At 44.4% G+C, this 25,820-nt stretch overlaps 1 protein-coding gene across 1 annotated transcript; it reads right to left on the reverse strand.

Annotated features, from left to right (window-relative positions):
* Nucleotides 1-421: 421 nt before the first annotated feature.
* On the reverse strand, nt 422-24,589 carry LOC149333023 (pfs47 receptor-like). The gene is made up of 7 exons (XM_089557615.1): nt 24,487-24,589; nt 21,735-21,883; nt 18,004-18,080; nt 10,294-10,517; nt 5,616-5,860; nt 3,665-3,738; nt 422-483 (listed from the first exon to the last, which is right to left on the reverse strand). The coding sequence occupies exons 2-7, from the start codon at nt 21,761-21,763 to the stop codon at nt 422-424; spliced, it is 711 nt and encodes a 236-aa protein (XP_089413741.1). The 5' UTR covers nt 21,764-21,883; nt 24,487-24,589.
* Between the last annotated feature and the right edge of the window lie 1,231 nt (nt 24,590-25,820).

Genomic DNA, 25,820 nt, shown 5'->3' on the forward strand with positions numbered 1-25,820 from the left:
ATTTATCATTATGTAATCAGAGTGGTAAGTATTCTTGTAAATTGAGTTCAATCAGTGATGCTAGTTAATGAAGCGGGTAGGGAATTCCATTCTTTAGAGGTTAGCGGAAAATATGATTGCGCAAATGCCACTGTGTTACAATGAGGCACTGTGACCTTGTGTTGATGATCACGACGGTGAGAAGTGAACGGTGCTGGTTGAATCCATCGAGAGCGAAGTTGAAAATTGCAGTAGAAAATCTTATGGAATAGGCAGATGCGGAAGTGCTTACGGCGGGTAGCTAGGGGCAGGAGGTTTAAAGACCTTTTCATTTGGGTGACGCTAGATGTACGATGATAATTGCCTAAAATGAATCTAGTTGCACGATTCTGGACAGTTTCCAGAACCTAGTTCCAGTTTCCAGAATAGACAGCGAGCGGCGTCAACGTTGCAGGCCGAATGGCCTGTTGGCTGGGAGTCGGTGCAAGACACCCTCTGCCATAACTGCACATATAGGAATGAGGTGGGCAAAGCAGTAGATTTGTTCGGAGGTAGGCATCTTCGAGAATATTCTAGGTGGAGGTATGAACTCATCAGATAAATTAAAAAAAAAAGCACTGGGAAGAACTGGTATATGTGAAACGTTAAATAAATAGGTTAGAGCTCATTCTTCATGGTGTAGAAAGTGTGCCCCTTATAAAGGTGCCTAACCATTACATATTAAGTCGTATTGAGCAGACTGGTGGTTATAGTTGGTTCATTTCAGAAAGTCCAGCCAGGGAACCAGGAGAGAATACAAAAAGTATATGAAGACTTGTGAAAGAAAAAAATGCTGGGAATGTGAGGTTCTTGCGCGACCTAGTTGGCGGATAAAAGTTACCGCGGGCTTTTTATTTTATTTATTGAGAAATACTGCTGTCTCAGAGAAGAGACGTTGCAGGAGTGGGTACATACATTAGTAAAAACAAATAACATTGGTAGCATAGAAATAGATAACATAAAAGTATTAAAAACAGATCAACAGGTCAAACTGTCAGGCAACTGAACAACGAACTCTTCAATTGGCAATAAGCGAAGTCATCCGTCCAATCGATTCCAAATTTCAACAGTTAGAGGAAAAAAAAGAAAATTTAAAGCAATCTATATGTGGTTCAAATGAACAATGTTTACTGGGTAGTTCCGTCGGGTTGAACGTGCGGTCGAGGACACAAAGCATGGTAGCAAAGTTTGCTGTAAGTCTCATTAGATGCACTTGGAGCTCCACCTTAATGTTATGGCGTGCTAGATTTAGTGGCTTAAAGCCCCTGCATGCTGAATTGGTCATTCTTTACTTTATATTCATAGATGCTGCGTAGTCCATAAACCAAACGACTCCTGGTGCAGTGGTGAATAGTTAAGCGATGCTGCAAGGGGCACTGCGGTGGCACGTGGTTGCTTTTTCTGAGCAACTTCTTGCGACCAATTATTAATTTAGCTGGCACATGCCATGGTTGCCTCGTTGCAATGACGACAAAACGTCACGTGATGAAGGTGACCCACCTGCCACCTATGAACCCGCCTAGGTAGTTTCTCTAGAATTTTTCATGGACTCTTCGCTCACAGTAAACGACACCGCCGCCAACACTGACGTAGATGCCACCGACAAGGCCTCTTAATGCAGCTGCGTCAATAAGCAAAGGGCAGTGAATTCAGTTTTCAGTCAAATATAGGGGGCATTACAGAATTGTGGTAGTTTAATAGCGCAGGGTACAAAAAAAATGGGGGATCTATTTGCGTAGTTAGGCAAATGCGAATTAGGTGCGCTAGGACTCCGGTTCAAGTGCTCGAACTCACTTTTCATGGAGTGAAGTTGTGGGTTTATGCCTATATATGCGGAGTGCGTTGCTCTTCCCGAGCAACATCTCGCGACCAATCACTGTTGAACCTAAACATGCCATGGTGGGCAGTTTGCTGGGTGGAGTGTGTGTGTGTGTGTGTGTGTGTGTGTGTGTGTGTGCGCGCGCGCGCGTTCGTGCGTGCGTGCATATGCACATACACTTGTATTTACACTGGCCATGATGGAGACAACACGGTGGGTAGCCTGTCCAAAAGCAGGATTTAGACAAACAAACAACCAAACAAACATCGAAGAACGGCGAATTGCGTCGAATGCCCACCATAAGGGCTCTGGCACAAAAACATTTGCGCACTTTTGGTACGACTGAACGTTTATTTATTTTATTTTTTATTTATTTACTTATTTGTCCCTCGCAGGCCGTGTAGGGCATTGGTTGAGGGGGAGGGGCATATCAAAACAGGAATATGCAGAATTAATAAAAGTAATTACCGTACAACGGACGCGCTAGAAGGAATCAACACGAAAGGAACCCGAAGTTGATATAAAATGGAGTTAAAAAGCAATAAACACGAAAATAGAAAATAGAAACCGAGCCAAACACGAATATGCGTAAAAAGATGTAACCAGGGGTGACAGAAGCAGTGTTACATCAGAAAACGATGTTAAAAAACGGCCTGTATGCTACGCATGAATTTCACAAAATGTGGGAGTTTCAACTATTTTTATACGAGACAAATGGTTCACTTTTGATGACATCTTGAATTATTCGAAATTTCCCTAAATGTTGATGACAGGACGCACTTCGTGCCTGGATACCGATGTAGATTACGTATGCTGCTTCGTGATGCTATTGGTACGTTAAAAAAATCAAGAATAAGATATATGCATACGGGGCTCTTAATATCTATTTTTAAGGCTAGTTCTTCATTTTTCCATTTTCAACGTCAATATCCATTTTTAACGCCAAGAGGTTGCACATACTGCGCTCGGAAACCCTTATTTTTGCACTCCTACGCTTTACCTATCTTGTTTAAAGGGTTCTCTGCCTTATGCTGACGAAATAGACGTCCGTATTGATTGATGATCCGTTTTCCTCTTTCTGCAGCCACTTTATTTTCTTTAATAATATGTTGTATCCTGTGCTGTAGAAATATCTGCCGCTTGTTGACGTATTGAGCGCTGCGCTCATATAGTGGCTAAAATATGCCAAATCGGTTCTTGGCCTCATCCTATGACCTCATCCTCGTCCTATGAGATACTCGAAATTAAATGCTGTATATTGCTTTCCGTCGAGCACACCTCCGATATATGCTTGGGAACCTAAATGTTGGCTTTAGGCTGGTTAATTCGCATTTAAGCCTGGAACAAGGCCTATGTTGTGGCAAAGACGCAGTTCTTCACATCGGTTTTGAAACATGAAAGATGCGGAACGTAAATGCCAGTCTGGAATGCTTTCTCACAGATGTGATGGAGAGAAACTAATGCTAAGTGGGGAATAGTCAAGATGCATTTCCCATTCTCTATAGGTGGACATTAGTCAAGTCATGCGTTTCTGGCGTATATTGTGACTGAAACATCTTTGCTCGGAAATTATTTCTTTCTGGTCTAAATACCGCTTGGCAGAGGCCCAAAATTGGCATATCCTGGGCGCAAACGTGGGCATACATGCGCTTGGATGCTCTCTACGCGTTCGACAGCACATCTGAAAATTCCTGAGCAACTGGAAGATGTCTCAACGAAAAGTAAATTGGCTTGAACATTCTTTTATCACCATTGCGTTATTGAATATATAAATCATACTTGACAGGAATGTCATACGCAACCTAAAATTTGGGCATAGTCACTTACGGGTCTTCGGAGGATTGGGGTCGATCATGCAGAATCCTCGCGGACCACAAGGTACGAGGTGCATCTTCTTACGACTGCATGGGTGGAAAGTAGTAAAAAAATAAAGGCGTCTCGTTCTGAGCGAGCAAACTGTTTGAGCAGGAATGTCAAGCGCATGGTCCTAGAAACACAGAATTACTGTGGTTTACTTACGGGATTCAAAGTCCCGACACGGTACATGGGCAATGACCCTCGCTGCGTAGCGCTCAGGAATCCACCACATCGAGTTCTTAAACTTGTCCTGACATCATGCAACTTATGGGTTTGCCTTTTGCTTTCATCGAAATGTGGCCTCCACGGCAGCTGAAAGAAATAATTCCTCAGCCACCGCGGAGAGCAAATAAGTAATTGTTGCTCTCAAAGACACGCACACGTAGCCAGATATTACAGTAATATGTAAATATCTACCCTCCTCAGGCTCAAAGTCTAAACGGCGGGATCGATTTCTAAAATACTTGGGGTAAAACTTGGGCTCCTAAATAGCCCTCAGGTATTCTGTTTCGACACCTTTGGCTGTGTGATTTGAATTGCTCTCTTTAGAAAAGCGTATGAAATTTTCGAACCACAAACAATGGTAAGAACCCTTTCGTCGCCCTATTATCAGACAATTTCGAGGTGTGATGAGTGCACAAAAGAGCTTTGTAACCGGTTGAAGTGCCCGTGAATCCCGATGTTTGTTGCGCTCGCTACCGTAAAGTATGCTGGCATTGGCTCTCTATGCTTCAACAGGTTCTGAAGAGGAGCGAAATATACGACTGTGGCCATTTCTCATAGATAGCCCCGGGGCTTTAAAAAAGCAAAGATAACGCTTTCCTTGGTAACTACCTTCAAAACCTGTCGCAGCTGCGATTCGGTTGTCCAACATGGTGAAAAAAATTTCATTTCAGTGTGTCGGGGGAATATGTAATTAAATAGTACCATTGTGAGGCATGAAGGAATCGTTTACGTTTGATTGGAAATAGAGTCTATCCCGAAAAGTCTTTTAAGTTCTCTCAACCTGGCTATTTGCCGCCCATGTAGCATTTAATTCCCTTTTCAATACTCTCCGTCATCCGAAGGGACCATGCTTTATCGTTTAGTGCCAGGTGGTATGCAAAGCATGCGGAAACACTGCCAGAGTTGAACATATTTCAGAATTTCTGCACAACACGCAGACTATTGCACGTCTGCCTCTCTCTTTTCCGAAGTGGTCTTTCATTAGCATTGCCACAATATTGTCTTCCCTTTGATGCCCTTATTCCTGTTTTTCCCTTAGGTCTTCGCTTTGAAGCTTCGCCTATCTTTTACAGGATGTAATTCCTGTACCGGTTAGTATGCGCGATGAAGGCATTGCGCAAAAATGATGTGCCGAAGCTGGAAGGAACAAGTGAAGAAGAGCCCCTGCGTGAGGACCCCCGAACCCGCAATCAGAAACGCAAGAGTGACATATAACAAGGCGCAGATGCCTTGCGATAGCGGAGCGCCTGGTAGAGCAAGTATACATGGTCCTCGTGCAGAGTTCTATGGATTAATAAACCAATACAACTAGACACCTTTCGAATTGCATTTCATTTGACTAAAATGAAGAGATCTCTGTATTGACGTTTATGCTTAATATCCTGAATGCATCTCCTTCTAGTGATAGTTCGCTACCTCAGGGCAGAGAACTGCGCATTGCTTGTCTATTAGCCAGTTGCGCCCACTGATATGTTGGATATGTTGGTGAAGGATTCTCATTATTTTTCAGAAAGGATTTTTGGAATCACCTTTCGGATCATTTTATTGAAAAATCAACACCAATGTGAATAACATTAAACTGTGTATTAGCATTATTCATGCATCATTATGGGCACTTTTAACAAGACGCTTGTGGAGCTAATTACAAATGATTTCTTGTTTATTTACCACAACCCAGAAAGTTTTTCTTGCTTACCTAATGGAAGACTTGTCGACCAGAACCTCGTAGTTGGTGTAACGGTATTCTTGACCGCCATAGGGAATGAACACGCATCCTTGGGAGCGTTGTATCTTGCCGACAATCCGCATGCCCTCGTGTTCAACTCGACCGACATAGAGGGCTTCTCCGAAATGAGTTGCACCGGCCACTACGGCTCCATCCGGCACGTAACCCCCGGAATCCTTGACCCACTCAAAAGGATTGTCACGGAACGGGAGCACCTGCCATGTAGAGACATACGATAAAATTCTCACCATAGGGATTATGATGACGCATGTAGTAACAAGGAGGGCGATATTTAATAGTTTAACTCTGGCGTTACATGCTGAAAACTAACAGGCATTTACTATTCATGAAGGCTTCCACGATCAAGTGAAACTCGTCGAACTAGTCAGTCCGAGGAGCGCTAGAGGTGAACTCATGCGCTGGATGGCTCGATACCACCGCCCTGGCCAGAAGGTGGGTCACCAGGTCACGTGTTTTTATGTCGTTACAAAACGTACCACTGCAATATCGTGAACAAATCGCCCACTTCCCAGGTAGCGCTTAAGATAATTATTAGTTCTAATAGGTTGCTCGGTCTCCAAGCAACCCCCCCCCCCGCCCCCTCCCCCCACTTGCAGCACCTACTATCGCAGGGCAGTGCTGCTTCGCTTAACCGCCGCACCACTGCGCCAAGAGTGGTGTGAGGACTCCCAGCGATATATGAATGTAATGAAAGGAATGACGCATTCCGCATTTTTGGGCTCTGCCCATTAGGGTTTTCGCGTCATACCCTTAATACTGAGCTTAAGGGTCTGCCAGTTTGAGTTCGCTAGCACGATGGGCACCAGTCTCCACTCGCTGCTTGACCTTGAAAACCGAGCCTCAACCTGAAACCGAAAGCGAACTTAAAACCAAAGTTTTGGGGCCCCTAATATGCATTTGGCCTAACGGCGCTAAATCCTTTGTCTTTTTTTTTAATTCCACGAACTCCGCATATGTGCACCATAGCAGTGGCTTGTAACGTAAGAAAAACATCTCCATAGCCATCGCGGCCTAACTACTTCCAGAGCAGCACAAAGACCTCGGCAATATCTTTTCACTTTATCTCTGTGCGACCACTTGATTCCTAAAGACTTCCGAATCTTGTCCGCCCACCTGCCATTCTTCCGCCCCTGCTTAAATGCCTTGTGTTGGAATCTAGACTGGTCCCCTGAAAATCTTCGTCATCGTGTCTTCGCATTACATGTCCCGCCCGTGCCATTTCTTGCTCTTGATTTCGACTAGGTTGTAACTAACTCCATTTATTCACCGATCCACTCTGCTCGCTTCCGGTCTCATAAAGATACACCGAAGATTTTGTTTTCCTTTGCTTGCTGTAGTGTCCTCATTTTAAGTTCATCCCTTTTCGTTCATTTCCACGCTTGTGCACCGTATGTGAGCACCGCTAAGCTACAGCTGTCGTATAATTTCCTCTTGAGGGACACAGGTAAGCTGCGATTCATGACCTGAAATTACATGCGAAGTGCCTTTTAACACATTCTTATTTCCGCAGCTATTTCACCATTCTACTCCGGATCAATGGTCACTAGTGGACTTAAGTAAATGTATCTCCATAGCATTTATAACATTTCTCTGACGATTATATAAAGCAGTTCCTTTCCAATACTTTTGTACTTTAGTTTAGTTTTCAGAGTATAAATTTGTAGACGCACTGTTCTACTGTGCATTTAAAGGAAGAAACAGTGCGACGAAACACGGACACACGAAGAAATGACACACACACGAGCGCTGACTCACAACTGAAAGTGTATTCTGGTGGAAAGACCCTTAAATAGAAAACATGAGGGGGTGGGTAACAGGGCTGTTCAGCGATAACCGGCAATCAGTGTGGTCGCGTCACAAGATGACACAAAACACAACAGGGAACAAAGCAAAGTTGTAAGCGATAAAAAGACAGTGTAAAGGGCCGCGTAACAGTGGTCAGGTAGGTAACATTAACAAAAACTATGAAAAAGTAGCCAAAAGGGCGGGGAAAGTTAAAAAGTATGAAGGACACAGATGAAAATTGTACAGGCGAAACCATAAAAATATAACAAATGTAAAAACGTGAAGAAGGTAAATGTTTAAGAAAACGTGCCCAAAAAGGGGGTGTGGAACTAAAAGCAAGATAAAAGCGGTAGCAACGAGGATTCCGTGAATTAATCAGCTATGTGTGGCGCACTAGAACCTTCGGCGTTAGTCAACGCACCCAGGAAATCTAGCTCTTTTTTTTGACAAGGAGGGTTGCGTTGCGTTGGGTGCGTTGACTAACGCCGAAGGTTCTAGTGCGCCACACACAGCTGATTAATTCACGGAATCCTCGTTGCTACCGCTTTTATCTTGCTTTTAGTTCCACACCCCCTTTTTTAGCACGTTTTTTAAACTTTTTACCTTCTTCACGTTTTTACATTCGTTATATTTTTATGGATTCACCTGTACAATTTTCATCTTTGTCCTTCATAGTTTTTACCTTTCCCCGCCCTTTTGGCTACTTCTTTATAGTTTTTGTTAATGTTACCCGACCACTTATTACGCGGCATTTTACACCGTCTTTTTATCGCTTATAACTTTCCTTTGTTCCCTGTTGTGTTTTTGTGTTATCTTGTGACGCGACCACACTGATTGCCGGTTATCGCTGAGCAGCCCTGTTACCCACCCCCTCTTGTTTTTTATTTAAGGGTCTTTCCACCAGAATAAACTTTCAGTTGTGAGTCAGAGCTCGTGTGTGTGTCATTTCTTCGTGTGTCCGTGTTTCGTCGCGCTGTTTCTTCCTTTAAATGCATTACCAACTAGCCCGGAACCTTGCTCTTCTACTGTGTATGCCTACACCCTCGATAATGCTTGCAGCCTATTTCAAAAGTTACTTGGCTAGGCAGTATCATCATGTTTTCGAGGTTAGTAAAGTTTTCACAATTAACTTTTAAGCCTCTCTCTTCCCAGTCCAAATCACCGAATCCTTACCGCAAATACGCGGTGGATGGTACTAGAAATAATCGTGCCTCCTTGCGAGACACTATTCAGCCGTCGAGGCGCGCTTTCGCAAAGATAATCTCGCGTGTCGTATGTACTAGCAATTATTTGAACCTTCGCTATTCCGGAAAAATGCATCCTCAGGATAAGTGTATCCGCTATCCAAAACTGGTTCTGTTATCCGTCTCGACAAGTGGCTTCTAAAAAAGATGGCTCTGCGCTGTACCTTCGCTGTCAGTTTTGTTTAGATTGCAGGGTGTGTTCAACTGGATGACATAAAATCTCCCCATTACGACGAGAAACACTGTACATATCTTTCACATACAAACGAATCTTTTTCACCGCAAAGAACATTGTTATGAGTAAACATAAAACTTGCTCGGAAAACCGAAGAGAATTTATGGACTAATAGATACCCCGTGGGCCTGCCATTTCCGCGTAAAGCGATCCTATGCGGCGCTTGCTTTCCATGAAGTTCTTACTGAGCAACTACGGCGCCTGTGACTGGACAAAATAAAATATATGCAAGAGAATCATTTGATCATTCTGTTGGTAACAGAAGTACTGCTTGATATGTGCTTCAACCGGACCATAAACAATACTAAACGAACATTGCCGGCGTCTTTCGCAGCCTTGAGAAGGTAGCAGCTATGGTCAGTTTTTGGGGCGAGGGCATGATCTCTTGTGAGAAGCCAACTGCTTATCAGTAGAGGCCTCAGTAAAGGACGGAATTGTCCTTATTGGTATTATAGACTAGCCTGTAAACTGTGTCTGTGTAGCGAAAAACGACGACACTGCCTGCGTGACACTGATAATGACCCTAACTATAAGACGGGAAGGGGTTATTGACTCGAGTAATTCATTGTTTGTCAAAAGTAACGAGGCTGTATGCTCATTTTAAGAAGTATATTGGAGACCCTGCGCACACCCCTGAAATTCTAAGTCTGCGTCAGAAAAAGAGAGCCCGTGCCCTCACTTTTTCAGATATCTTGATCTTTAGGGAAGCCATAAGGGATTCACTATGCATGGTTGTTCTACAATGTCCTACAACTCGATGGATCAAAAGTTACATTCCATTGATACTGATCCTCTTTAGAGAAAGCTCTCTGCATTGCTCCTCTAATACGTCAGTGTTATGAGAGAGAGAGAGAGACTCTTTAATGAAGAGCAGAGAATTTAGCCGGCGTTTTAAAAATCGCTGGCATGCTACTCTGCGTAGGGAGGGGAATTTGGGAGATAAAGACAGAAGGAGAGCAGAGTGGAAGAGGTAAAAAAAAAACGAAGAGTTATGAAAATCATCAATACGCACATGTTATACCGTGTGTTTGTTATACGTACACGTTGTGTGAAAGTGCTCTGTGTTGTGATTTCACGCTCAACTTATGCCATGAGCCCTGCTTCGGCCTAGTGGTTTGAGCAATCGTCTCTTGTGAGGGACGTGCGGTGTTCGATCAATTGCGCAGCGTACTAACATGTTCCCCATCTTTTTGCACATGTTTTCAGTTAGTCACGTGCTTTGCTTCTCTGTAATGAAATTCACGACAGAAATGCGAGTCTTTACCACTACTTTGCGCACACCGAAAGCGTGTCACTCACGGCCTTCTTTAGCCAATGTACCGTAGGTGTATTAAAATAAAATTTGAGCCATTGTCATACCCACACCATAATTCCCATAGCGGTGTTCGGCGCCATCGTGGGGTACGTAGCAGCAGCCGTCCGAGGGCACAACCTTGCCCGGAATAGCATCCCCTTCGTGCTCTGCGAGGCCGATGTAGGTCGTCGCACCACCCTCTTCGCCGCCGGGAACAGCGTCTTCTGGGATGCTGCCGCCGTGACAGAGTACCCAACTGTGTCGGAAATCCACCGGTATAGCAAAATAAGGACCTGCGGGTCGGGAATGATACTTTATATTAGAGTGAGAGGAATCAGGGCAGTTGGATACTGCTTTAGGTTTGTATTCAGCAATGGAGCAAATGGTCCACCTCTGCCAACTGAGCACCTCCAGAGTGTTTCACCTGAGACTGTTAGCAGTTTTTGAAAATACAGTTTTTGAATAAAGCACAGCACTGCCAGTGGTGCTGCGCGCTAGAATACACCTATGACGGATTATCCACCAGGTGGTTAATTGAAATTGTATTGTTATCCTAAAATTATTTCAGTTTTCTTCGTATTTTATTGAGATGTTTATAACCTACTTTAAGTAATTTTCATATGCAATTTCTAGGTTTTCGAAAAGGCCATTCATGTCGTTGTTGAAGTCCAAACAAGTTAGGCATCACACACTGGTGAAACCGAAAAAGAGGCGATCTTAGCATGCGCTCGTCACGCTTATGTATGGGCACCACACTCTGACGTGCCTGTCGTGTGCACTCTGCCCGCTCGCCGCGCCCACCTAGACTCTGCGAAATGATGACGGGACACCCTCAGCTTAGTGCAACTCCCAGTCGTAGGCTGGCGCTCTCTTCGACATTGCGCTTTCGGTTTCGCCACAGTGCTGCTCCGAACTTGCTAGGACTGCCGTGGTGACCAAAAATAGCATTCTCAAAAATCTTGAAACTAGAAATGGATGCTGATTTTTGAGCAAGTTTTTATCATTATTTGACCATCCTTCTAGTTAGCACGATTTAGCTGTACTCTGATGCACTCACCCCGCTGAAAATGCTATGACAAAGAAAGCGCTGCTCTACACGAGAAACGAGGTCTTTAAACATTGCTAAGTCTTTTGTGAAACGCCGTGTGTGACAATGCCACTTAGTATAGCGATGCCTATATAAGGGCTATAAGCCGAAGAGAAGATTTAAGACACTCGAAATTAGCCGGCCATCGAACTCAGTATTCGCGGAGTCCCCATTCCTCGAGCACCCAAAATTAAAATTTTGGGCCTAATTCTACAAGAACACGGCTTCAATGGTGACGTAATTCAGAAGCTTCAGGGAACCTCGCAGCAAATTATGCGACTCATTCGCCGCATTAGTAACCGCCACTCGGGCTTGAGGGAAAGCAATACTCTCCGTTTAGTACAAGCCTTTTGTGATCAGCCGCATCGCTTACGTATGCCCTTACCTACATCTCAAGTCAGCTGAAAAAGAGAAAGTGGAAGCCATAATCAGAAAATGCGTCAAACAGGCAGTTGGGCTACCCATGCACACAGCGACTAAGAAAGTCTTAGGTCTCGGTCTTCATAACACCCTAAGTGAGATTATTGAAGCGGTAACCGTCTCGCAGTACGAACGAATAACGGCCACACCAACTGGCAGACACATTCTGTCCACACTCGGCATAACATACGAACGACAAGGGGGACCAACAACTGACCTTCCCAAACATATACGCCAGCTTCTGGTCATTCCTCCACTACCTCGGCACATGCACCCCGATTTCCACGCTGAACGTCGTGCAGAGAGAGCCAAATCATTAGGCAAACGCTTCCTTAATGATACCTCTGTGGCATATGTTGATGCAGCAGATTCTTCGGCTGACAAGATGGTAGCTGTGGTCACCACGGAATGTGGTACACTCATAACGGGGGGAACTATACGCACTCAGCACACACATGTTGGAGAAGAAACAGCCATTGCTCTAGCCATTGCGGGATCCTCGGCAGAAACCATTGTCAGCGACTCAAAATTGGCAATACGTAACTACACATTTGGAAGAATCTCTCCACAAGCAGCACGGATTCTGCTAAATTATCAGCCCACGCGGCGCATTCGCCTAATCTGGACGCCTGCTCATGCCTCCCTTGCTGGTAATGAGGCGGCTCATAACCTAGATCGAGAACTATCACGCCGAGCTGGGTCGTGCAGTCCACCCGCCCTATACTCCGGCAAGGACAGGTTGTTTTCTTACAGAGAAATCCTGCAGCACTACAGGCTTGCAAGACTCAGATTTCCCCCAGCAGATAAAACGCTTTCCAAGCAACAGGCGAAAGCCTGGCGTAAGCTTCAAACTAAAACCTATCCAAATCCCGAATTGTGTAGCTTCTATTCGGATGGACTGTACTCAGACAAATGCAAAAATTGTGATGCCAAAGCCGATTTAAATCATATGATCTGGAACTGCCCGCAGTCCCTACTCGCGAGTCGCTTCGTTACCGACTCTGATCATTGGGAGGCTCTATTGCTCAGCCCCGACCCGGGGACACAGCTCAAACTCCTACAGCTGGCCGAAGACGCCGCCGCTGCCCAAGGAATAGCGGCCGTCGTTTAAGCGGGGAGCGACTTCGGGTCGCTCCTCTATATCCGCTGGAAATAAAGTTCCACCACCACTCGAAATTAGCCTACGCAGCTCTAATCACACAGGAGGCCTTAGACGCACTGTTAATCATGTCTACTAGCAAAAACTTTACAGTCACTTATGCCATAGAAGACGGAGACTTCACATAATACCGCTACCGCTTGTTGCTACCGCTGAGGGGTTGAGGCCATGAGAGTAGGTGGCTTGATCCACTTATTCAATCATCGTGTAAGACACGGTACCCCAACTCAATTCTCCTGATCTAATCGAGCAGAGTGGAGCACGACGTTCCCCATCTGCACTGTCAACTCTTTATTCTGATTGCCGACCATGCCTTCTCTACTCTCTCCACCCATCATTTCCTACCCTCTGTTTCTCTTCCCTCTTACAGTTTCTCCCGCCTATCCCGAGGCTTCACACGCAAATACAAAAGCTTTTTGCGATAATGATAGTTATAATGGTAACGCTTGAAAAAAGAAACGTACTGAAGGCAGCTGTTGTGAAGTCCCGAAATTATAAGTCACTCATTCATTCAGAACAAATTAAGTATGAGCCTTACTGCGTACGTCGAATACATGGCAGTGCGTCCTGATTCGACGCCTAACCTTTTTTTTAGCTCACTGAGAGTTGCACTTGTGGTAACGTGAAGCAAACTCTGCACAAAACATTGCCCTTTAATGAAAAATAATCAGCTAGTTCCAAAACCAGATGCTGAGGAGCATTTGCACCTCGGTCTTCTGATTTCTGTGGCAAATAAATAATATTATTTCTTTAGTCAGTGCGTAATGCGTAATGTTTTCAAATATACGCGCCATGCATCTAGATCCATAAAATGTATATGAACATTACAGAATTCGGAATCTCTGGGAGTTAGTCCGGTAACAAAGGACGAAACAGCTTCAAGTTAGACATTATTTCCGCAAAATAGGATTATGCTTCCATTTGGCGCACTTCATATCTCGCAATAGCATGAAATTGGAGAAGACTAGCAGTTAGCTTAGGACATCTATTTCGTTGGCGTTGAAATTTCACTCGATATTAATGAGTAAATGCGCGTGAGCTTGCCTCGATGAGCGTATGCGCTACGCATGCTGCTACGGGATTCGGCCATTATTTTGTGTTTTCAACGCAGTAGCGTGTAATGCAAGAGGGTTAATCCGAAGCGTGACGATGTAATGCAGTTAACTGAAACACGCAACGAATCCGCCCGAAGCCTCTACTTAAAAAAAAAAAAAAAACTCCCAGCCCCCTTCCTCCTTTGCAGAAACACATTAATGCTTTTAACTTGCATACCTGTTCACCGGGACATTGTTTCTGTCCTGCTTTTATGCCCTTCAACAGCTGCTTCTCAATGGCTTTTCCGTGCTCCTACATCGGTTGTCTGTACACAGACACAAATAAGGGGAGCAACCTCGCCTAACGAAACGTTAACGTTATGGCCGTTATCTGGGAATACACCTAGAGCGTAGTGATGAACCTCGGTAGCTCATATATGTTCTTCTTAATTAAAAAAAATTAGCACTTCTTTTACTTCCGAAGTATTCAGGACGCTCGCAGATACTGAGGCGGTTTAAATAAATTGATTACCGCGACCAAAGCAACGTTCTAAACAACTGCGCTAACCTAAAAGTATCTAATTATTCACTCAGTGAAGATTTTTCTCGCGGTTTCCGAGCAGTCCAAAGAAGTTAAGGAATCGCAGCAAAAGAAAAAAAAAACCGAGACAGAAAGCAAAACGGGATGCTGATGTCTGATAAAGGCCTAATAAATGACCGGCTCTTCTCCTGAGGCAGTATTTAATTACATCATAGGACTGAAACCACGAAATTACAAAAAAAAAACAGTGAGGAGGCCCGGAACACTCGGTCGAGGCACTGGTAACCTTGCTAAATTTGAACGTGCGTAGCCTCATCGACAAAGCGTAAGATATTGAGGCTATCTTGCAGGCATTTTGACCCGATATTTTCATTATAACCAGTATACGGCTGCATACGATTATCTGTATTCATGAAATTGTTCCGCACTGGTATGCGTTTGTGCGCAGGGACAGATTTCCAAAAAGAGAGGCGTTGCAGTTCTTTTGCGAATAGGCATATCTTATTCTGCAATGCCAGGTGTTACCGGTGTTCAAACTTTCTGGTGGAAGGTTTGTCTCTAAGAATGTCTTTTTAGCGGGGGTGCAGTCTATAGACCCCCGAATTCTGATGTAACTTGATTCTTTTTATGACTACATGCTCAAGCGCACGTCTCGAAGGAAAATAATCATGGCTTCTGATTTCAAAGCTTGTAAATTGGAGTGGTCGGATTTCGTGATCAACAGACTCTATTCCCATTCTAGATTTTATGTTTTCTTTAGCCTTAAACAGCTCATTGCCACGCCTACCCATATTCAGGGACTCCTGAGTTCTGTTCTAGATTTGATTTTTGTCACTGAAGGATTGCACAAAAATTATGTCAATGTGCAAGTATTAGATGGCCTGTAGGCCATATATTACATCTATGTGTTTTGCCAACTTCACGTGTAACTCGAATGAAGGGCTCTGTGAAATACATGTTTTCTTTCAATAGGGCAGATGATGCTGCTACTGTGACATACCTTACCCATGAGTAGCAAGATTTATTTTCTTTCTGTACTAATGAACAATCGAACACCGAATGTCTTGATGCAATTTGAATATATAAATGAAGAGATTCGTTTAGACAATAGCAACAGTTACGAGAAATGCAGTAGCACCGCATTCCATTATTTAATCAAGGGCTCTCCGCGAAAATTTTAGCGTTTCGTAAACTCTCAACAAAGCAACCGATTAAAATCAGGCGAAATCAGGGAAGGGAGATGGAAACAATTATTTTTAGTCCATATTTACGGGTGATGTAACATTATAGAGCACCCCTTTACCACTGATAATGAACGAAAAGAAATTGTCAGCTCACCAACTATCTCCGAAACTGCTTTGCAGTTTGTGTTATTGAGTACGGACTTAAACAAACAAAATGTAGTGGCCTTGATGAACTCCGGAAAAAATTGTTCAAACAGTACGCAGATAAAATTAGTAAGTACCTGTGTCTAATATACTGAAAATAAATACGTGACAACTGTCTCTCCGTAGAATGGAAAACTGCTAAAGTTGTTACAGTTAATAAATGGGGAGGAGATTCATTCCAAGCAAATTACCGGCCTATAACCTTAGCTTGTACATATTGCAGAATGACTTAGTGTATTGTCTTCAGATTTATAACAAAATTTGTAGAAACTTATTATATAATTCATCCGAGCCAGAACAGCTTCTGAAGCTGATTATTTACAGTTACTTGAATGACAGAAATATTTCACAACCTTGCACAGGCTCTTAATAACCAGTCTCAAAGTGATTCGATAAACCATGATGAACTAATTTTTAAACTTGTCAACACACTCGCAGATGGGCCGCAAGCATGATTGATAAGCAACTATTAGTCCTATAGGCGATAATTTGTAGTTTGGTGACCATTCATTCAGTCGTGTTTCATTCATTTCCGGTATGCCTCAGGGCACTGATCTGGCTCCGTTCCTTTTTTTTTACTCTTCATAAATGATATCGCCAAAAAATTTGAGGTTAAAATCCCACTCTTTGCCAACGACTGCGTGCTATAGCAAACGCTCAAAAACACTGATACTTAATGTAGACCTAATAACGCACTGCAAAAGGTTGAGCACTGATTCAATGACAGGCAGAAGTCAGTAAGTTTATACACAAAATGGTTCCAGTATCTTTACAGAAAAAAAGAAGATTAGAATGATATTATTCCCTTAACAATGTAGCATTCCAAGTGCTATCGATCAGCGCTATCTGGAGATCATCATTTCTTCAGGTCTGGGCAGCGCATGGGCAACAGATAACAATAAAAAACAATTCAGAATCTGTGTGTTCAAAAAAATGTCTTGCAGCTCAGGACTTCGACGTCACACTTATTCTGCTTATGGCCTACGTCACACTTATTGAGCCGAATTTGAAATATGCAACTAAAGTTTGCTTTCCACGCATGAATGGAAACGATTTGGAGCTCGAAAGAATTAAAAGTAAGGGTGTGCGATTATTTGTATAACTGTCACAGGCGTACGGCTGAGCCGCTGAATTTTCGCCATCCGCAGACCTTCATACTCTGGCTAGTAGAGAAGAAGTACAACGTTAGATGTTCTTGTATCTACTATTTCACAACACCTTTAAGCAAAATTGCTCACATTTCGCTAACTAGAACACACCCGTAACACTCGAGAGATGCATCTAAATAAATGAGAAGAATTATCCTGCGTGAACAATTTTTTTCTTCCTCTATTTTTGGTACTCTTCACGCAGATGCAACGAACTTCAATCAGGTATTACAGCGCATGCATATTTTGACAAATTTATTGAGCTTGTCAAGACAATCTTTTGTTAAAATTAGTGTTTATGTTTGCCTCTTTGTAAATCTTTAAAGCTGCTCTTTTTTTTGTTCTGGCTCTAACCAGGAAAAGTTTGAATGTGTACTCACTCCCTTCTGTATTAATCTCTGTAGGGTCTTGCAGTGTGTTGAAAATAAAAGAAAATGAATAAATGTAAGATTACAGAGTTTGCGGCGATAAGGGGGTCGCCGTTGCCCAAGGACAGGTTTTATCAAAAATCAGTTTGAAGTTTCTTTCATGACGATGGCGATGACAATGGTGATGAAAACACTGCTAGGAAAAGCTCAACAAGATTTGTCGTCGAATAATTCATGTCCTTAGATGGGTCACTGTACGGGGGCCTAAGCAGTCGACACGGTGTCTGAAGACATAACAGTCTCTGCAACAAATATAGGCCCAAAAAGATTATAGTCAAATGATGTGACATTTGTTTCTGTCATTGCTATTTTTTTTACAGCAAATATGCTTGATGACACAAAATAAAGTGAACAAGGGCTGAGAAACAGCTTTAGTCGACTAGCCAACAATTCGGCAAAAGAAGTCCTCGAAAAGACCTCTTGGCGAAACGTCCTTTAGGTGATTAGACTCGCCTAAACCGTTCTTCACCTAGTTTGGCGTTATCAGGAATCCTATCTTCCAGCCCTCTCTCTACTACAAATAGGCTTGTTCAGCAAGTTTTTAAAGGAGCAGCCGGAGATTATAGTAACTTACGAATCTCAGGCTCAGGTCTCGTATTAAGGGGGAGGCTCCCAGGCTCACAAGAAGGATTTTGTGGTTCACCGGTTTCTCTGCATACAAAAAAAGAACACTTCAAGCAATCCAACGGTGGTGAGTTGTTAATTATTATAAAGCTTGTGTCAATTGCTTTACTGCTTCAGTTACTGCTTCACTGAAATCGCTTGCTACTAAGGTACCTAAATACACCACTCTCTCCCTCTATTCTGCACTCCATGATGATATCTCTATGATTATATTTCATGCAAACGAAGATGTAGTTATTCTTGTCTAGAACGTTGGAGAGCGTTTGCAGTAAGGCGTCGAATCAGACGGATGCCTCCCAAACACCCTCCAGTGTCTCCAGAATTTAAGATTCGCAAAAAAATTGTGTACTTAATTAACATCTTAACCACACATCAGTGACACAAGCAGCAACACCGCGCTAAAGAGTTTCGCCTCGCCGCACTTTAGGTAAACAAGGTCCACCCTTGAATTTTTGATTTTTTTTACGCGCCCATGCAGACGCCCGCATGCAAGTAACGTCGTCAGCATGTGAAGCGCGATGAGAGCACATTGACTTCCTTGTTTTATGCGTAGTGGAAATATGGGTATGCTTTTAGGTGAGCTGAAATATTTTTCAGAATTACCACACGCAGGCGCCATCATTCTCAATTAGCTCAATAAAGAAAAAAAGTTGCCTAATGAGGGTCGTTTTGCATACAGTACACGTATGCATGCAGCATATATTCCAATTCTGTGTCTCTTTACAACCTTATCCAAGGCTATGAAAGCAGAGCTTTGTATTTGGCGCTTTGACCAATTTACCTCGAAGGAATAGAGTTCTAGTGAATTTTAGAACCTGAGGCGACAGTCTAAGTGGCGTACAAACCACACCTTCGGTTCATCTCTTCTATAGCGCTGCACTTTAAAAAAGGTAGTGCACTGTTTCAAGGCGGAGTGAATTCTTAACTAGCACTGTGGATCTTAAACTGTGCAGCTATTAACGGAGAAGAGCATAGTCCACGCATATAACAAAACTGAAAACTGTGCACTGCAGCGGAAACACTGATGAAACCACAGACAGCCCCCACTTCTTTGGTGTTGATGGAAGTGGTTTAATTTAACAATAAAACGTCGGAACAACGTTACACGCTCCTGGCCACAATGGTGGCTTCTGAAACGTCTCTGAACTAATTTTTTATGCGAAGCATACTACTTTAGCTACCACTTCAGCCCTTCACCATGGTTATGCGCCTCCAAATCACGTGATACATGACGTCACACCACGTGCCACGATGACGTCACGACAGTAGAGAAACGGGGGCCCACCTCGCGCCGTCGCTGTGGTTGTGCGCCTCCAAATCACGTGATACATGACGGCACACCACGTGACACGATGACGTCACGACAGTGGAGAAACGGGGGCCCACCTCGCGCCGTCGCTGTGGTTGTGCGCCTCCAAATCACGTGATACATGACGTCACACCACGTCACACGATGACGTCACGACAGTGGAGAAACGGGGGCCCACCTCGCGCCGTCGCTGTGGTTGTGCGCCTCCAAATCACGTGATACATGACGTCACACCACGTGACACGATGACGTCACGACAGTAGAGAAACGGGGGCCCACCTCGCGCCGTCGCTGTGGTTGTGCGCCTCCAAATCACGTGATACATGACGTCACACCACGTGACACGATGACGTCACGACAGTGGAGAAACGGGGGCCCACCTCGCGCCGTCGCTGTGGTTGTGCGCCTCCAAATCTCGTGATACATGACGTCACGACAGTGGAGAAACGGGGGCCCACCTCGCGCCGTCGCTGTGATTGTGCGCCTCCAAATTACGCGACACGATGATGCTTCGCATTCTCCAGGCTTAACCAAGTTAAGCCTCAGCCATTTTTTACTTCAAACCTTGACATAAAGTAATCGATCTTATGTTTCTGTCATCCGCCGGCAGGGTCCTTGCGGAGACCGTGGTCTACAGCTTTCAACGTCATTTTTGTTGTGATAGTGCAGCCTGCGATCACTCCACGAGTACGACAAAGAGAATTAAGGCTTTATTTATTGCCAGGATGGCTGATTAGTGGGTCTCCACACCTTCAGGACTTTATCTACATTTGTATATGATGCTACTGACAGTACTAAGAGGCCAGAATCGCCACAGCCATGCCAGCTAACAAGCAGAATTCAGTCGTTCTTGAAGCAGTAGTAGTAGTAGTGGTTTTTATTTTTCATTGAATATGAAAGGTAAAAGAATTTTTTCTTAACCGGCATCTGCTATCGCTGCTGGAAGCACCTGAGCTGGGGCAGCGTAAATGAAGGATAGCAGGCAGTGTGTAGAAGTGAAAAGAAAGAGGGGGGGGGGGGGGCGGGGGATAGTAGAAAGAACAGGGGGAGGAGTACACTGACAATAAATCTATTTACATATATACATGATAAAATATAAATATATACTGGTCGCACGCGCGTGAAGGTCAGGTAGGACACAGTACAAACACACGCGCACGACACAAAGCCCAAAACAGCTGGAGTGGGGGCGTTCAGCTGTTCATCGTCCAAGGTAGCACACGCGGAGCGTTCGGTCACTGCACGTAACTTCCTGAAGCAGTGAACGCATAACTTCGTTTTTCGGTTCTCAAGAGTACACAGATTTCCTCGCTTGCTATTATTCAACACTAGGAAAATTGAATAGGAAGAAAGGCCTAAATCAGCGTTTATAGTCAAGAGTGCTATTTTTCTTAGATGACCGGAATAGAGTATAGAAACAGTGAGCACGCTCGTGTGAACATGTAAAAAGCACACTGGATCATTCATTTGGACATACTGAAACCACACTGCAACAGTGCACTTTGACCGAAAACCTAATTTCTGATGGGGTTGCGCACAAATTAATTTTTTATAAGTACTATCGGGGACAAAAGTGGTATACTCCACGCGACGGGAGCCGGAGCAACAGGAAACTGCGTTGCAACACCATCCACCATCTACAGGCGGCATCTCGGGCCCAGATAGCCAATCTGTGACCTTTGTTATCAGTAAAGCCTGCTGCTTGGCTCGTTTCAATGTTTGAAAAATGCGCTGCTTCCACGCAAGTTAGCCTTGCGCGCGCGGGCATTTGATCGCATTATGACGGTGCGAGCGCCGGCTCTGAAGCCGTATCTCGAACGTGCGTTGGAAAAAAGAAAACCCAAAATGAAAAGAGGGCCACCAGATTCCTACTGCTGCGGCGCCGCTCAGCATTTTGGCGAGCAAAAGCAAGAAACATTGAAACAAGACCAGCGACATGCTTGCTGATAATAAAGGTCACAGATTGGCTGTCTGGGTCCGAGATGCCGCCTGCAGATTGCGTTGAAATGCAGTTTTCCGTTGCTCCGGCTCCGGCTACGTGGAGTATACCACTTTTGTCCCCGATAGTACATACAATTAAAGCAACATAAATATCAGAACGTTTATAAGCAATGGAACACTGATCTCTGTAAAAATATGTCGCAGCCCGTCGATTTAAATGCCGCTTGTATGACTGGATCCGTGGTTAACTTCAGAGCATCTGGAGCGGAAGAATAAGGTGAGTAATCTTAATTTTGGCGAAGGCGAGGAGTCTAGTGTCCAAAACTACAATAGGGCGTTTGAATCAGTAGCATATCAGGTCAAATTTTCTTATGACTGCCTGCCTGGCACCTTGGTGGAGATGGTCCCAGCGAGGTACTTCAAGTGATTACCTTGATTTGCTGCTCTTGGCGTTTCCCATGATGCGACTGTGTTAGTTGAAAGCTGTCCACGTCGAACGGCTCAACTATCGTGGTCCACCTATCTGGTCACGGCTTCAAGAAAAGAAGGCGGCCATTTCTTCCCAGATGGAAGGGGTCCACTGTGAATAATCAGTACACGGCGAGATTATTTTGTCTCATTTTCCCCTTCGCACAATCTAAAGCAGCTCATTACGGTTGGTTTTGTAGATAGGTACATGGTAGACATTTTATAGCTTTCATGCTGGCAAATCACTTTAACTAAAGACATTCGGAGGAAAACCAGAGCTACCGTAAATTTCCTTGGAATCCATCCTAAGGATTATTTCCTGGATTCATTTCGCAAGCCTAACTTCTGCTTGTTGCAGGCAAGATAATACCAACGTCAACACATTTTTATGTGCTTAGATTTCTAGACATCAAGCACTGCATATAATGATTCGTTAGTGTTTAAGTCCAGAAATATGTAGGTGCTGTAGAAGTGTCTCGGGAAAACAGTCATGAAAACCCAAACTTTCAATATCTGAGGCCATTAAGAGGAACAATTAGAAGCTACTACAAAATGGCTTTGAAATTTGCACAAGCTACACAATGATTCGCTTCCTGAACGCAAGCCCAGAGGACCGCGACGCGCGGCTCAAACGACCATTCAAGCAGAGCAACATCTAGTCTTGTTGGAGCTCCATCAGAGACACCCAGATATTATAGGGAGCACGGAACTGGCCCGAAGCTACGTATCGTTGCCATCCGTAAAAAAATACCTCGAAAATCAAGTGAGACATTGCCTGTCCTTCCCTACAGCAGCAACATATCCCGCAAAAGTCACTATGGCACCCGTGGTGATGGCCTACGCGACCATGGTCCCGAGTACATATTGACTTTGCGGGCCCCTTCCGCAAATGTATGCTGATAGTTGCAGTAAACGCGCATTCAAAGTGACCAGAGGTTTACTTCATGACGTGCGCCCGCGCAAGCAACCATAGCAGTGTTACGTGATTCTTTCGCTCGATACGACGCTCGAGAGACGGTTGTAAGTGGTAACAGCGCACAGTTCACATCTTCCGAGCTCGAGGCGTCTTTGAAACAGCGCGCCGTTTGGCAAGTTTTCAGTTCTGCTTAGTACCCGAGCAGCAACGGACTGTTAGAAAGATTTCTTGAGATGGTGCAGAACGCCCTACGCAAAGGTTCTGCGACAAATTCTTGAAGAAACATTGTCAAAACTGTAGATGGCCTATCGGAACACAGCAAATCCAACGACACTTGAAACACCGTCATATCTTTTTCTTGGTCGTCCATAGCGCCCTCGTTTGGAAGCACTCCAGCCTCTTTATCGCCGACTCTGAGAAGTGCGGAGGAGGAAGCGATACGTGTCGCCGTATTTTGTTATCTGCGTGATAAGTGACGCGCTATGTGATGTCAACAGGGGCGCTACAAGACGAGCATCTGGATAAGCGCAGTCCAAAAGCAGTCTAGCTGCCGGCCAGTAGAGTTCTACGCAGGCTTCTCATGCTTCTTGCGAAATACCAACACCACAAGAAGCTGTATTTATAAAGGTCAGCCGTAGTTACCGCCGGCTAGGAACAGAAGATCAGATCACGTCCCTTTGAAGCACATGTGAAGAAAAGTCATTTCGAAGCTATTTAATACGTTACGATAAATGCGAGTTCTCAGGCCAAACATCCCGCCAACATTATCAGCAAGGCTCTGTTTAAAAACAACGCAGGCTTCACGAGAAGCAGCTGCGTCTACTACATTTTCTCACTGAACCAGTCCTTCAAACTGGCCAGCCTAGAGATCTCGACGTGAAAAGTTTTCTAACTGCACGTGAAGCCAATAAAAGGAAGCCGCGGACCGGAGCACACGAAGGGGTGGAAGACACCCCGGTCCGATTCCAGCATCCGCGACCGGAATTTACGTTTGTAAATGAGTTTTGGCGCATATAGTTCATGGCCGTGCAAGTGCCGCTGAGTGTCTATTTAAACTCGACGTACTTCCTAAAATTCTCTCCTCTCGCGCTTCATCTGTCATCTTTCCGAAGCGATATCTATATTTGGCGCATAATTCCGACTGTATGAAATGAACTAGTGTAGTTCGGCTATGATTAGGATATATGTTCCATTGTGGCTGGACTGGTATTTAGTCGAGGGTTACCGCGGTGGAAGAGAAGGCTAGTCTTTACCTGTGACCTAACTCCAAAAAATCCAGCCTTTAGATCAGGCACAGGTTTCGACAAAGCAAATTTCTAGGCGACCACCCTACACAGTTTTATGATACGAAGGGGCACAGAACTTTTCTGTAATTTTTTAACTCTTTAGCAAGCATGAGAACTTTCAGATGTTAAAGTGCGCTGGAGGCATAAACCATGACCTGATATAACTCGAAAGAACGAAGGAAACCATATTTCGGACCTAGAAGGTGAGTCACAATGTGGACGTGGGCGAATGCTGCTGAAATTGCATCTGCAGTCACAGGCAAGATGGCAATTTTCGTCGCATAAGGTTGGATCCTGCTTACAAAACTTCCAAAATGTATTCAGATGTACTGTGATTCATGGCTGAAAGGGAACCCATAAGAGCCGTTGCGCTAGTAAAACTTTGTAATTTTCGCTTCGGCCTATTTCCTTTCTCTCTCTCTCTGATAAGCGTGACACATTACAAGGCGTGTTCTGAAAGTTGAAACTGGAAGGCTGACATTATTTATAGCGATTAAAAAGCTCAGTACTCACCTTTCTTTACGGCACGCTGCGATCCAAAGTGTAACGCACTCGCCGTCTGCAAAGGACCTTCTCCGCCAGTGCCGATGCCCTTATATGCTGCAGGGGATGAGTCAAAACGTAGCCACTTGTGCAGATAAACACACGTAGTGAGCAGAACCTTGAAGTCGAAAGGCGCACGAGAAATATCCTTTCGTGTATTTCGAAATCGGGAGCAATCAGTGTTTGTCCAGCTCAGATTGGACATCGGAGTGTTAGCCTCCTTTTAGGGATTCACGAACTGACGAGTGCTTAGTTGCTCGGAGGAAGTAGTACATTGCTCCATATCCAAGAACCATTACAGGAACCAAATGTTCAATAACAAAAAGTAGAGAAAGAAACAAAATAACCGCATGTTACTCACACAGCGACAAGATATATGAATCTTCCAATGCACCGTTTATGCGGAACAAGCGGTAAGTTACTGGTGAAATGATGGTTGATGCTTTATATAATTTGAAGGCGAAAGCCTCACTAGCCCCATTAACACGAAAGCCAGCGTGTGTTAGTGTGTGTACTCGGAAGAGGTACAAAAAATTAAAGCGATGCAATGAAACTATAGTGACACCATCATGCGGCTAGACGCAGACACCAAGCCCAGCGCGATGATTTGAGACAATGGTGTAAATTTCATCCGTATCGCACAGGCTGACTTCAATCGTAAGCCAGTATTCCCGACTACATTCTTACCAAATGTGAGGAAGCGCTCATCGTACAGCCTTCCGTTTGATGTCATACTACTTCTCTTTGCATGTAGCTTACATGCTCTAGTCAAGCCGGAGGTTATCTTGCGACAGGGATTCGAATCGACGACATATGCACCTTTAATCGCATGCCTTCCTTGATTTTACCTATTCCCTTAAGGCTCTGTTGAGGTGTCCATCGAGATGAGAGAGTTTGTGTGCGTTTTTTTCTCGTCAAAACCAATTTTTGTATTTAAAATTCAGACACAACCATTCGTCCCAGCCCGTTGCGAGGGGCGTCGTACGGTTTCTCTTTCCATGCAGCATGCGTTGCTCACTGAGGTTGAAGGCTAGCTGGCGACAGGTATTGGAACCGATTACTCGAGTGTTTAACTCGGACCTTTGTAGAATCAGCGTTCGGAGACGGGTCTCCGTTTCATTTCTCAGTGCGCAACGTACGTAGATGCCGAACGCTCATGATACAACGATAAGACTTTCGCCTTAACCGAGATCAAGGCTTACCTTGAGTCTAACATCGTCGCCAGACGTGCTAATGACCCAGCAAAGCACAACGATGAGCCAACCAGGCTAAGCACATGCTTTCCCAGCCCTACTCGGCTTAAC

This window comes from Amblyomma mixtum, chromosome 8 (assembly GCF_055824585.1).
Source record: "Amblyomma mixtum isolate Tamu chromosome 8, ASM5582458v1, whole genome shotgun sequence".
NCBI classification, from domain to species: domain Eukaryota; kingdom Metazoa; phylum Arthropoda; class Arachnida; order Ixodida; family Ixodidae; genus Amblyomma; species Amblyomma mixtum.

Bases quoted from the DNA above. Each gene is read 5' to 3' on its own strand.
- LOC149333023 (XM_089557615.1), bottom strand. From the start codon at position 21,763: ATGGGAAACGCCAAGAGCAGCAAATCAAG. The intron at 10,518-18,003 runs GTAAGTTACTAT...CCCGACCCGCAG, and splicing joins GAGACCTGAGCCTGAGATTC to GTCCTTATTTTGCTATACCG. The intron at 3,739-5,615 runs GTAAGCAAGAAA...CCACCCATGCAG, and splicing joins GTCGACAAGTCTTCCATTAG to TCGTAAGAAGATGCACCTCG.